We start from the raw sequence: 13,541 nt of genomic DNA on the forward strand, positions 1-13,541 counted from the left end.
GCATCCACGAGATGGACCCAGTTCGTGCGGGTGCTGGTGTGGGTGTGGGTAATTTCCAATATGCCACATATGCCACATAAAATTATAATATATATATATATGTATATATATGATTCATTTCGAAAGGAAAAAATAATTTTAAAATTTCATTATGGTTCTAAAATTAAAAATCTCAAATCTCATATTCAATGATTCAAACTTTTTTATTTAATTTTTTGATTTAATAACCCTCTTCAAATGCATTGGATATGCTCTTAGATTTTGAATTTGATTTTATTTTTTCTAAGCATTTTTAGAAAGTAACTCTCGCAATTATTTTCTTGAAAAATTATTTGATAAATTTCATTTTATAATTATTTAAGCTACAGGATGGGGAAAGCCTTCATTTGGTAAATTTAAGGATCCAGTTTAGCTATTTACCCCTGTCATTTATAGATTCTCATATAGATTGTAAGGGTATTGTGGTAAATTCAAATGGGTGAGTACCGTCCACATCACCCGACACGAAAAATGTTATTATTTATCTAATTATCGAAATAAGAAAAAGGCGAACACGGACTTTTGCTCTCTTTCGTTCTTTTTTACCTTCCAAATTTCACAGATTTTGTTCACGATCGGCCTTCAATCTTCCCTCGAATCCCATAATTGTCGCCCAATTCGGTCTTCCCTTGTTTCTCTCTCTCGATTGGTACCGATTTCGTCCTCTTTCGAAACCAACGATCATTTCTAGGGTTTGCGTCTCCTTCCGCTTGACGGGTCTCGATTTTTCCTCGATCTTTGAGTCGGTTTCGTTAATTAGGCTGTTTGAGTTGGTTTCTTTGTTTGCCCCATCTGGATTTTTCAGGATAGGTTCTTTGGTCGGTAAGATCTTATCTAGGGTTGTCATTTCTAGGGTTTGGGTTTCCATTCGTTAATCAGGTCTCGTATCCGTCTCGATCTCGAATCGGTTTCGTCAATAGGTTTCTTGAATAGGTCTCTATCATTGCCCCAGATTGATTCTTCCTGAAGAATTGTTGGACGGTAAGATCTAAATCTAGGGTTAGAGTTGTTTCAGGCGAAGTTCTTATATATATATATATTTTACTTTTTTCCCTTGATTTTTATATAAATTAATCTTCTTTTGAATTTGAACGTTTCCCCTCTCGTGCCTCAATCTTTTCCTCACGTCTCAGGATCTCGGCCAGGTCTCTTCTTCCCGGGAAATTTCCTCAGTTGACTCTTTTCTTTGGTCAAATCTCATTCTTCTCAGCTCGTTGGCTGCTGAAACATTTCCTCATTTTTTTTCATAATTCTTCTATCAGTCTAATTGCATTTGTATATTCCACTTCAAGTGCGCGAGCTCTCTTGCTGGATTTCTCATTAAAGGGTATGTAAAGCAGCAAATGCGCCTGTCTTCGTCTACGTTTTCATTTGTTTTCTTGGAAAATGTAAGATTACAGATTGCACTATTTGATGTTTAGTTCTGTGGCATAGCTCTACGCTGATGCCCATGGCATTGCGTTGGTTAAACCAAAGACATGATGTGTCTTGTGATTGTCCTTAACTGTTTACATTCTTGTGACCAGTTTGCATCAGTAAAAGCAAGGTCATTACTAGTTGTTTAATTCAGATTCCAAACTAAAAATAGCTTTTGGGGAAGACTTTCGAATGCAATAGTGGATGATCTAACATTACAATTGGCTATGGTGGTTTGTTATTTTTATACTTTTGGGACAGTAACATCATGAAAAATATAAAAGTGGGATGATACTGAAACTCCTTTTCTGACAAACATTTTTAGATGTTAATAGGTATTTAAACTACCACTTATGTATGTGATTCTTCTGACTACTTATCCCTAACAATAACAACTATTCTCTTGTTATTAAAAAAGGCCTGAACATCTACAAACTAGATGCTATTTTTATTTGCTTTGCAAGTCTGTGGTTTATTTTGCTGAATCAATTTATACTTGTTTTTATTTGTTATACAGGATAAAGATGGTGTTCAACCATGTTGATGCATGTTTTCTCAACCAATTTGCTCATGTAGATGAAATCGCACCACCTGCTGAACAATCTCTGTATGGGGTCATGACTACTGAGGAATTTGCTTCAGGTAGTTTTAGCTGGTATTTAATCTGAAAATTATGGGACTTATTGGTGAAGATAACTTTAAATATTTTGCATAAAATCTGTATATGATGAGAATGATTTCCTATCTATTACAAATATTTTAAGAATATGACTGTCGATGATCTATGTGACAATCATCAAAGTGGACTCAATGGCAGCCCTTACTTGTTATGGATGACAGGCAATAATACCAGGGAAGTTGTTTTGTCCAATAAGGACAAAAGGCGTCTTTCGGATGATGAGTCTTGTTTACAAGCAAGCAAGCGTTCAAAACAGGCTGATCACCATTTGCAGTCAAGTTCTTTTGAAGAAATTTGCCCCAGTACTGCTCAGCGGCCATCTCCAGGTAGTTTGAATACTTGGTTGTTTCCATGCAAAACATGATTGAAAGAGGATGTGTGATTATAAAACATATCCTTTTAGGTGTTCTTGCAGACAAGAAGGATCATCAGGTGGTTGTTGGTGCCGAGGAATTTGCTACGGAAGCAAAGAGCAGCCATTGGTTTGCTCAAGATTCACCCATCAGGCTACCTTTCTGTCCGGGTTCTTCTGTATATGGCTCTCGAGCATCTGAGTTTGATCACTGCGAAGAGATATTTTCGCCTGTTTATTATGGATTCATCCGGAAGCATGTTGCTATCGGCTGCAATCATCAAGCTGATATTCCATTGTGGAGGCCTTATGAATTTAAGAATCAATCAAGGGATTCTGAAAATTGTGCTTCTCAGTGGACCTCAATCACAATTTCTTCACGTGATAATCTTGAAATTAGCAGCAACAAATGGCTTGGGACACAGGTAACACCTATGCCTGAATCTTCTCTGCTCGCCTCAGACGATGTAACCTTTCATCGCAAGACGGATTGTAGTTGTATAGATGATGGTTCGATCAGATGCGTGAGGCAGCATGTTTCTAGAGCAAGAGAAATCATCAAACAAGATGTTGGCCCTGAAAGATTTGGAGAATTGGGTTTTGGCAATATGGGTGAGATCGTGGCTCCAAGATGGACTGAAAGGAGGAACAACTTTTTGAAGAAATTGTGTCTTCGAATCCTGTCTCACTGGGCAAGAACTTCTGGAATGAAATGCCCGTGTCTTTCCCTGACAAAAGTAGCAAAGAGCTAGTGAGCTACTACTTCAATGTATTCATGCTCAGAAGGCGAGCAGTCCAGAACAGATTGGACCCGCTGCACATTGACAGTGATAATGAGGAATTGCAAGAAAGCGAAGATAGCGAATTTGTATCAGAAGAAGAAGACTCTGCCGTGGAGTCGCCTGTTGCAGATGAAGGCGCTGTTGATGACGAAGAAGAAGATCTTGATGAAATGGAAACTTGCCACAATTACAATCTCGCTCTATACGACGACGAGAAATCTTCCTGCGGCGACGCAAAAGGATGCATTGATACAGATGAGTCGACTCTCGTCTCTGGTACACAATTTCCTGGAAGCAAGTTGCCCTCTTCTGGGGATTATGATATTCAGGACGAGTCGTGCACATCGTTTGAAGGTCAGCACAATGGGACTAGTTTCATGGACCTTCCTGGTATCGATCCATTTCCGCAAGGCAGGATCAAAGACGATATGAACTTGATCTACAAAAATGACCAGGATGATGGGTTCTTGGATGAGCATTGCGACCTTCAAGGTTGGGATATGAGCTATAGCAGCAGTGGTGGATCAGAGAAAGATGAGTTCTTGTCCACAATGAATGTGATAGAGGAGGTATTTGGGAAAGACGAGTGTGATAAATGAAAACTAAAACCTGTTTCTCATGGTTTAAGGCTTTAAGCCACTATAAATTAAATTCCTTGATTATGATGTAGTTGAGGAAACAGTCCGGCAATGGTAAACAGATCGATCGTTTGTTCGTTCGTTCGTTCATGAACAAGTTTGGTGTTAGACATCTTGTAGAATAAACAAGTAATAAATTCCTTATTATGCTCCGAAAGAGTATGAACAAGTTAGCCATTTGGACCTTTCATTATGTATAAATAAATTCACACAAATTAACCATTTATAAAAATAATATATTTTTAAAATTAGTAAATTTAATAGCATATACTTAGATCACATTAAATTTTTAAAAAGTATTGTTGCTTTTATAATATCTTATAGAATTTTTTGTAAAGTGTGTCACACAATTAATTTATATTTATGATACAAGAGAATTAATTGAGAAATTTCACATTGAAAATTATATAAACCAAATTAGCTAAACTCCAGTGATATTTTTCAACCGTCCGATGCTTTATGAACGGCAATGATGGGATCGTGAGCCAGAAGAAGAAGACAATAAGTACCCATTCGACGTCGTCCAAAGCGATCGATGAAATTTGGCGAACAGCTTGTTTTCCTCCTCATCGTATGTAGATCTCGCCAAGAACTCTCGGCTTCCATGAAATTTCATTGCCTTTCTCCGATCCTTTTCAATGCCTAGCCTTTCCGGGTAAGCTCGATTTCTTTGGCATTTCTACTGCTGATCGAGGGAAAAGTTGAATTTTCTTTGTTGTGCGGAAAAGGGCTGGATTTTAAGCGATGTTGGGTGTTCTTTTTCGCAGTGGCCGCTTATATTTTTGTTGATTTGAGTATGTAAAGAAGAAATTCGTAGTTCCTTAATCGAGTTTTTTGTTTGACGATCACGCGATCTGCCGTTTTGGGATTCTAGGGTTTTTAATTTTCGACCAAACGCAGTTTGATTGCAGTTCTAACTAGATTTGGTTTTTTTTTTCTTGTGACCGACTGTGTTTTATATACTATCTTTCATCTTTGTTGTATTCTTGCGCCATTGACAAATTATTTGTGCCTTGAATTATGTTTTTGTTATTCTTTTAGCGTATAAACTGGAGATCAATTCCTCTTTCCTCAAAAAAGAAAAAGGGGAAAAAATACATGTCTGTTTTCTTTGAGAGATAAAACCCATTGAAGTTTTCTTTTCTTCCAAAGACATCTTTGAGCTTTATAGGATTTTTAAAACTTCATGTTTGTGCAGATTTTCTTTAAAATTTTCCGTTTCGAAGGATATATGAGTGTTGTTCTGGTAATTTAATTTCACTTTTCCTAATACAGAAAAAGAATCCCTCTTCTTCGAAAGAGAGAACCGTTGATTTGAAACTGGTTTATTTAAGTTCCATTTTTTTTCTTGCAAAACATCTTTAATCATCGCAGTATCATTGAAAGTTTGTTTTGTGTAGATTTTCTTCATATGTTTAGCTTCAGGATACATAAGTATTATTCTGGCAAACAAAAAATTAGAATTAAGTCAAAGAATTTTTATATTGATTCTAGCAATTGCTTATGTGAAAGAGCGTTTGTTTCATCTTAAAGATCAATACATTGAATGCAATGTTGACCAGCTTGTTTGAGATTGAATGAGAGTGGCACTATGTTTTCCTGCATATTTCAGGATCAATTTACAGGTTTTCAGGTGTGTCTGACAGGACGAGTGGGTATCTGTGATCAATTGTCCAATTTCAGTTCTTCATAAACAGTTTCAGAACTGAAATGTGGAGTTTTGTGCCCAATGCCAATTCTACTACAAAACCAACCATGGCTAGTCTTGATTGTTCTGATGATGAGGTTTCTTCCTGCACCAGCAAAGAAGAAGGTTTTGAGTGTCCAATTTGCTGGGAATCTTTTAATATTGTCGAGAATGTGCCTTATGTCCTGTGGTGTGGGCACACTCTCTGCAAAACTTGCATCCTGGGTCTTAAATGGGCTATAGTCAAGTTCCCCAACACACCAATCCAACTACCTTTCATGATCTCATGCCCATGGTGCAACTTCTTGTCCTTACGGTTTATGTACAAGGGCAACCTTGCATTTCCCCGCAAAAACTACTTCCTCCTTTGGATGGTTGAGAGAATGAATGGTGACAGGCGAACATCGACCATCATCAATCACACGGAACATGATTCTCTCTTGCAGTCAGCTGGCAACCTTGCAAGACCTAGTCATGGTTCCTACCACCAGAGCGTCCAGCGAACACAATCACCCATTGGAGAAAACACACGCCACAGGCAAACTTCTTCTGGCTCTTCCTCTGGTAACTACCTCAACATACAGACAATACATGCTGCACTACGCAAGGCTCTGGATCTCTTCATTCGAGTAACCGCCAAGTTTCCACTGGTGATTGTCTTCCTTCTCATTGTAGTGTATGTTATCCCTGCAAGTGCTGCCATTCTAGTGGTTTTTATCATAATCACTATCCTGTTCGCGTTGCCGTCCTTTCTAATGATATACTTTGCCTACCCTGTCTTAGACTGGCTCGTCAGAGAAATTCTTGCATGATATATACATCAAAGATGTGTTCTTGACATTTGGTTTTCGAGTGATGTACTGGTCTGCATCATGCAGTAATTTGATGTGTTACTAAAACTGCAAAAATCTTTTCCACTAGGTAATTTTATGGATTCAGGCGGTTTGCTCTAGGATTGTTCTTGATTGAATAGGGATTCTTATTATATGGCCTTGTTTCCTTTCCTTGTACATGGATGTTCAGTCTTAATGCATTCAATCTCTTTTGAGGCTCATGTTCGACGATAATGTATTACTAATCAGTTTTTTTTCCTCTTCTGGAGTAGATTTTGCATGTTGTTTGAATGAGTTCTCGCAACCAAGAACATGAGTCTGTGAAATGTGATGATGTTGTAGTTAGTGTGCAAACAATCATCGCTTACCATTGCAAAGACATGCTGATGCTTGAGACAAATTGTTTACGATTTGTGATTCCGTGTCTCTTATCTGTACAATTGAAATATAGCCATGGGCATTTGCACTTCTCGGATTTATTCTTGATTAATGGAAAATTTTTATAGGATCGAACTGATACACCTTTAAAATCTTCAAGATTAGTTGGATCCTATTGTACTTGTAATTCTTGTTAGCAATTTCTTGACTATGAAGGCCATCTATTTTTGCTCTTCACTTATTTAACAAGTTATGTAAGATGTGTTGGGCTTGGCCAGTGCAGAACTGTGTAGAGCTAACACGACTAGGGTTGATCCAACACAGGTTCAATAGGCTCGAGTTTTGCGCTTAGCCCAACTCAAGTTTAGGATAAAATTAAATGTTATAATAAAGAATACGAAATTTTAAAATTAAAAATTATTAAGCATTCCTAAAGATTTATATAGCTCAAGTTGATTAACACTGAACAATCATAATATGAGATAGATTTTACATCATTTACATGGTCTAATTATTACATAGCTCTATGATAATAAGTTCACACTAACAATTAAATTAGCTCCATTGGCACCACTTATCTTAGTGTAAGATTTTACATCAGCTATGATCATAAGAAGTTCCCACAGATAATTGGCATTTACAGTATGTTTAAAAATAAAATAAACAAACAAATATATAAACTCTGTGAGTGGATCAAAATAGTCGATATACCTTTGTCCTCAAAAGCAAAAAACAAACATGGGCAATCACTGTTGCATAGATCAGCCTGTACTCAATTCACAGCAACGTGATCCATTCAAAACTGTCATGTGATTCATAATTACCTATCATCCATTGAAGAACCCGGAGCAGCCCCCACAATTAGTCCGGGTGAGGAGTCATCCAGATAGAGCTTAGCAAACTCATCCACCATTTCTTGCCTATGCATGAATTCTGCCAACTCTACCTTCTCCTTTGTCATCACACTAACATCCTCAGCTGCCTTCACCACTCTGCAGAATGCACTTGTGACCCACGATGCACCGATCGACACGTAGGGGATGCTCATGATGGTTTGCTCGGTCGCTGCAAGGGCGGACCTGCGATCTCGGATACTTGCAGTTGTTCATCCACCTCCCTCAACTTCCCACTGACTGCAGCTGTGCTGTTGCTGATCTTCTCGCTCAGTCCAATCCTTTGGTCGAGTGAGGCAATGGTGGATGAGAGTAATTGGTGTCGTTCGTCGAAGGATCTAGCTCTTTTCAATGCATCCTTGCCAAGAACATAGCCCTTGGCTAACATAGTGCTCACCACTTCCTCTGTCTTCCTAATGGATCCATCAACTGGCAATGACTTCTCTTTCTTTTCAAAATTGCAACGGCGCGTATCAAATGATCAAAAGGTGGAATATTAGGCTTGGAGACATATATCCACTCAAAATTACAAACCAAAATAGTGAATCAACAAACTAGCAATATTTTTCTCCTAAATATCTATTTGAAATGATTGAAAAAAATTCAATACTCAAACAAATTGATCTCCTTCTAAACATGACTACCATCTAAAATTTAACTACATTTACCTAAATGTGATACATCATCATCATTAAATGATGCTTGTCTAAGGCTATATCAGTAGTAGTACTCAAATTAAGTATGTATATATAACAATTTATATAATCTCTCTATCTATTGCACCTACTTTACATGCCATGCATGGTTATTAGAAAGCATCGTGGAAACTTTCAATGGTATAAATAAATCTGTTTCTTCTGAAAATTGAAGTATCAAATCATAAACACCATTGTTAACAATGATACTTACACAGTTTGTAGCTTCGGGAGGCAACTGGTAATTCTCAACTGGAGTAACGGTGACAACGTGATTGGTGATGATCATCGATCCCTGCAATCATTTTAAAACACAATGCTTTTTAATTAATAAGATTGCAACTCATTTTATATGTAACCCATTTGCTACACAAACAAGTCGCCTTTGAATTTTCTAATTTTTAACTTACAGAAAGAAGCAACGCAGCATCCACTGCCTGAGCGTCGTTGAAAGTGACATAAGCAACCTGAGTCATTTCTGATTCACTGCCAGCAGAAAAACCTTGTGGGAATCCATCTACTGCTACAGGAACTTAACACACAAGACTAAAAGTTACCTTCGCATTTCAACATATACAATATGCCCCGAGAAGGAAAAGAATTTTTCAATATCACTCATAGACGCAGCCAAGGGAACGTTGCTAACTTTCACTGTTCTTACCTGTGCAAGGAGAAAGAAAAAAGTGCTTACGAGAAATGATTCAGCTAGGCATTTAGCATCTAGAAAATCTCTCGATGATGCTAACCATAATCTACCATCAAAGTTTTTGAAAAATTATTGAATGGTCATAAGGTAGAGATAACACAACAAGCCTTACGGTAGAAAAGAGAGGAAACAAATGACAGAAATGAGAAGGCGTACATAAATCAGATAAATAAAGATCTAAGATCAAATAAGAGAATGCAACACAAGGGAAATTACTTTGTTCAATGAAAGAACATATATAAAAGCCATGAGTTAGTAGGAGAAAATACACTTGTAACTATATCAGTGGTTATTGGGATCTAAGTGAATGTCTCTATTTACACATTTCGCATTGTACCGATCCAAAGTCAATTTATAGGAAATTGAGACTTGCACGATTAGTAATATGGAATGCAAGATCTTTAAGGTAAATCAAATACAAGCTAGTTTACATAAGCAATGGAGAAATAGGGGCCACCTTCATAAAAGTCATCTCTAGAATTTCCATCATTGATATTTATTTATAAAGCCATGACATGCTCTATGTTGGTCAATTCATACATTCCAGTAGTTTCTCTTTTTCACATGAGTGCTTTTAGAATTTGGAAGCTGTGTGAGATTCTTGATTTCCATGTATTGCCACTCGAAGATCCACCAGAGGGGAAGAATCGAAACATAATCAAATTGAACTCCAATATGCCAAGAACAGGTCTAATAGCATTGTTTATTGTCTATGCTGATTTGTTAAGATTTCTTTCTTAGTTGGGGTATATGTCCATAAAAAAGGTTATTTACAGTTGATTTATGCTGTCCCTGATTGTCCAAATCATTCTCTTTCAAACTAAGATTTCTGAAAAAGATTGTCTACGGGTGTATCACATGGATAAAATGTTTGTATAGTATAATAAACAAAACAAACATTCCAGCCTATACATCTGGAACATCAATTGTCCAACTTGGTGTGGTCCTTGATTGTTGATCCACTCCCATCGTCAAGTTATCCTGCTTCACTGGAATCTGCAAGCTCAATTGAATTATAATGAGGCAAAAATAAATGCACAATGGAGAAGAGAACGTGAAACTTAAATTAATACTGAAATAGGGATATTGAGACAAATCTTATCAACGACAACCATCTATTGTACGTAGAATTCACAAAGAATGGACCTAATTAACGCTAGATGAAGCTGTCATTATCCTTGCAAGCTACAGTATAGCGTGAAGTACAGTAGAACAAACAATAGATAAAGTATCCTAGTCAAGGGAATGCAGCAAATTTCAGAGTTGTGACAAAAATTAATTACCCAACAAATTAAGAGTTTGTTTATAAATGCAGAGGTAAAAGTTCCACTTTAAAAGAAAGCTCAATGCTGCTGACAAGATGTAATCACATAGGGAGTACTAGAATCATAGTAGTATCATTTTTCACCAAAATAGAAAAGTAATATTAATTTATACAACCAATAAAGGGCTTATCGAGGCAAAAAAAAAAAAAAAAAGTGCCATGGTAATCATATGGCTAGTAGAATCTCCAAAGAACACCATGAAGCCAAAAGGGAAGAGCTCTTATTCTTCATCTCCTTAAACTGAGGAATAGAATTCCCAAATCATGAAGGATTCACTAAAAAGATTTGAAAGCAACAAATGCCATGAATTAAAATTTCTTTAATATTCAGATCTCGATTCCCCAATTTCGCAATACATACGAAAGCACAGAATATGTGATACTTGCGCACCAAAAGTCAAAATACCACCTTTTATGTTCATATCCATGCCTCCAGAATTTATGGCATGAATCGGTCTCGGAAACAAGAGATGAATTCATCATATAAACAACACACAACAAATCTCGTGCTTTAAGTAATGGAGAATCAGAAATCAGTTTAAACCCCCACCAAAATTAGGGCAAAAGGCGATCCACAAACTCAGAACCGGAATCCATGACTTTGATTAAAACTATGCAAGAAACGGTCGAACTCACCGTCATAAGCCACCTCAAGAGGATCAAATCGAAACGAGCAACAAATGGAATGAGAGGTTCGATCACTCACCGACATTACGAGGAATCCCGAACGAACGGAAGGCGATCGGACGAGAAGGCGAGGACCCGTCGAGCAAAAGGGGGAGAACGAAGAGGAAGAATTCGTGGCCGCGGGAAGGCTAGCGGTTCCCATGGATTTGAGCGGCGTCTGCTTGGAGATTCGTGTTAAAATAATCCTTGAAGATTCGTGTTCATGGAACGCTTCAAGATTCGTGCCAAACTTTTATTTTAATTTTTTTTACCAATTTAATAAATAAATAAATAAATAATATGACAAATAATAATAACTAAAGATCCGCATAAATAGCTAGTTCGATGGTATCCATTTTTATCCTTAAGGTTAGTTATTGGTGGTTGGACAGTTACGGTTCGCTATGAAGTCGCATTTTTAGATTTTTTCCTTTTCCGTTATTTATTTATTTATTTATTTGTTTGTTTATTTCTCTTTACAATTATTTATTTGCAAATTCAATTATTCTACTGTTGACCGGAGGCAGAGATCGCCGGGAAAGATGGCCTACCGAAGGAGACACAGCACGGCGCGCTCCGCCACCTTCGAGGATTACCGCTCCTTTTCCTGCGCCGACGACGAAGGTGACTCCTCCCATTCCCTCGCCGCCAAGGCCATCCGTGCCTCCGCCGCCCACCGGGACTCCTCCCTCTCCTCCGCTTACGACGGTGCTGACGTCCCCTCTGCCACCGCCGATCACCGGAGCTTCCAAAAACAGGTCGAGTTAATTTAATTTCCTTCTTTTCATCGATAATCGCGAATTGATCGGGATGATTTTTGCGCATATGCAAATGCTAGTTTTGTCGTGGAGAGGAATCTGTGAATTATCTATTCAACATTAATTTGTTTTGATGAACAGAGGAAGAAGATTCTTTCATCCTTTTCAGTTTTTTTTTTTTTTTTTTCTTCGGATCTTCATTTTGAGGTGTTCTTCAATTGGAAGCCTAATTCGCATCATCATTTGCTGATCTCCTTGTTTTTGAAGAATCCCTAAAACAATAACTGATGCATCTCCTACTGTTCTTCATCGATCTGTTTATGGACATTGCATTTGATAGCTTCCTTTTCCTTATCTGTTCATTCATGGGCATTGCATTGAGACTCGATCGATGTAGGGTTCGAATGTCTACGAGTACTCGACGACGAGGAAGAACATAACCGGCAGGCAGAGATTTTGGGAGGTTTTGGCTAAGAAAGCTAAAGCTATTCTCGAAGATGATGAACATCCTGAAGATCATTCCCAGAGGCTCAAATCAAAAGATGAACAGGTTTGCCTATACTCATCATAGAGTTTTGTTTCAGAATGTAAGTTCATATATTTTTTTGGTGTGTTTTAGGTTCAAACAAAGTGTTCTAAGGAGAGAAAATGTAAGACTGATCAAAGTCCTGCAGTTCAGAAGGATGCAATTGTTTCTTCTCTGAAGGAATCCACTGGCACCCTCAAACATGCATCGGAAGTAATGCTCTTGCAGATCTTTCAACACTTCAAACTAAGAAAAAAAAACACTTCAGATTCTTTTGCAGGAAGGGATTCGGGCGATCGAAGGAACTAACAAGAAGCAGCAAATCAAGAACCCTGAAAGTTCAGATTCAGCAACCGAAGCTGTGGACGATTTCACTCAATTTCAGATCGAGTATGAGAACAAACTAAAGGTTTCTCAGAAGGTGACTGACTTAAGTTTGTTCATGATATATAATTCGACGTTTATAGCGAGAAGATTATAAACTTGAGTTTGTTCATTCATTCTTTCAGGTTGCCAACGCCATAGCCGCCAGGGCAAAGCTTCTCCTGAGGGAGCTCAAGACAGTGAAGGCCGACTTCGCCTTCACGAAGGAACGGTGCGCTCAGCTCGAAGAGGAGAACAAGGCCCTGCGCGACAACCGCCAGAAAGGGGGAAACCCGGCGGACGACGAACTGGTCTGTTTAACTGTACTGTATATCCACCATGTCTTAACTCTCTCGCTCCGCCATGCTTGACAGACTCGATCGGCCATGGCCGAAAACCATATATATCTATATCTATATGCAGATACGCCATCAACTGGAGACTTTGCTGGAAGAGAAAGCTCGTCTGGCACGAGAGAACTCGGTGTACGCGAGCGAGAACCGGTTCCTGCACGAGATCATCGAGTACCATCAGCTCACAATGCAGGACGTGGTCTCCTTAGACGACGAAGGCATTGAGGAGATGACAGAGGTCTATCCCATCAGCCAGATCATGTCGGTCTCTTCGCCGTCGACGTCTCACTTGACGGCGGCGAAGTCAGAGGCCGTGGCGATGTCTCGAAGCTCAAGCGTCGGCATGGAGAAGGAGGCGAGCCCTTCGTCGTCGTCCACGTCTCCTAATTAAGATACGAGGTTCCATGCATCGGCCGTGGTGCAACTCCATCTTTGCTTTTCCTTAATTAGGCG

The 13,541-nt window shown here is 38.4% G+C and overlaps 2 protein-coding genes and 2 pseudogenes across 3 annotated transcripts; 3 read left to right on the top strand and 1 right to left on the bottom strand.

Moving 5' to 3' along the window:
* Positions 1-569: 569 nt before the first annotated feature.
* On the top strand, positions 570-3,993 carry LOC141836962 (uncharacterized; annotated as a pseudogene).
* A 452-nt stretch (positions 3,994-4,445) lies between these two features.
* Positions 4,446-6,433, top strand: LOC141839312 (uncharacterized). Of its 2 annotated transcripts, none has more exons than XM_074727035.1 (2): positions 4,446-4,561; positions 5,519-6,433. In XM_074727035.1, exon 2 carries the CDS (start codon positions 5,617-5,619, stop codon positions 6,403-6,405), a length of 789 nt encoding a protein of 262 aa, XP_074583136.1. In that variant the 5' UTR covers positions 4,446-4,561; positions 5,519-5,616; the 3' UTR covers positions 6,406-6,433. The 2 variants fall into 2 exon arrangements, with proteins under 2 accessions (XP_074583136.1, XP_074583137.1); XM_074727036.1 differs by having other exon boundaries at positions 5,553-6,433.
* A 1,191-nt stretch (positions 6,434-7,624) lies between these two features.
* LOC141839029 (binding partner of ACD11 1-like) lies at positions 7,625-10,037 on the bottom strand (annotated as a pseudogene).
* A 1,593-nt stretch (positions 10,038-11,630) lies between these two features.
* Positions 11,631-13,479, top strand: LOC141837237 (uncharacterized). Its single transcript, XM_074724676.1, has 6 exons — positions 11,631-11,846; positions 12,244-12,396; positions 12,466-12,585; positions 12,653-12,793; positions 12,882-13,046; positions 13,159-13,479. The coding sequence occupies exons 1-6, from the start codon at positions 11,631-11,633 to the stop codon at positions 13,477-13,479; spliced, it is 1,116 nt and encodes a 371-aa protein (XP_074580777.1).
* Positions 13,480-13,541: the final 62 nt, after the last annotated feature.

Source organism: Curcuma longa, chromosome 11 (genome assembly GCF_044706935.1).
Source record: "Curcuma longa cultivar G26 ecotype Majalengka, Jawa Barat chromosome 11, ITB_CL_G26_1.1, whole genome shotgun sequence".
Classification (NCBI taxonomy): Eukaryota; Viridiplantae; Streptophyta; class Magnoliopsida; order Zingiberales; family Zingiberaceae; genus Curcuma; species Curcuma longa.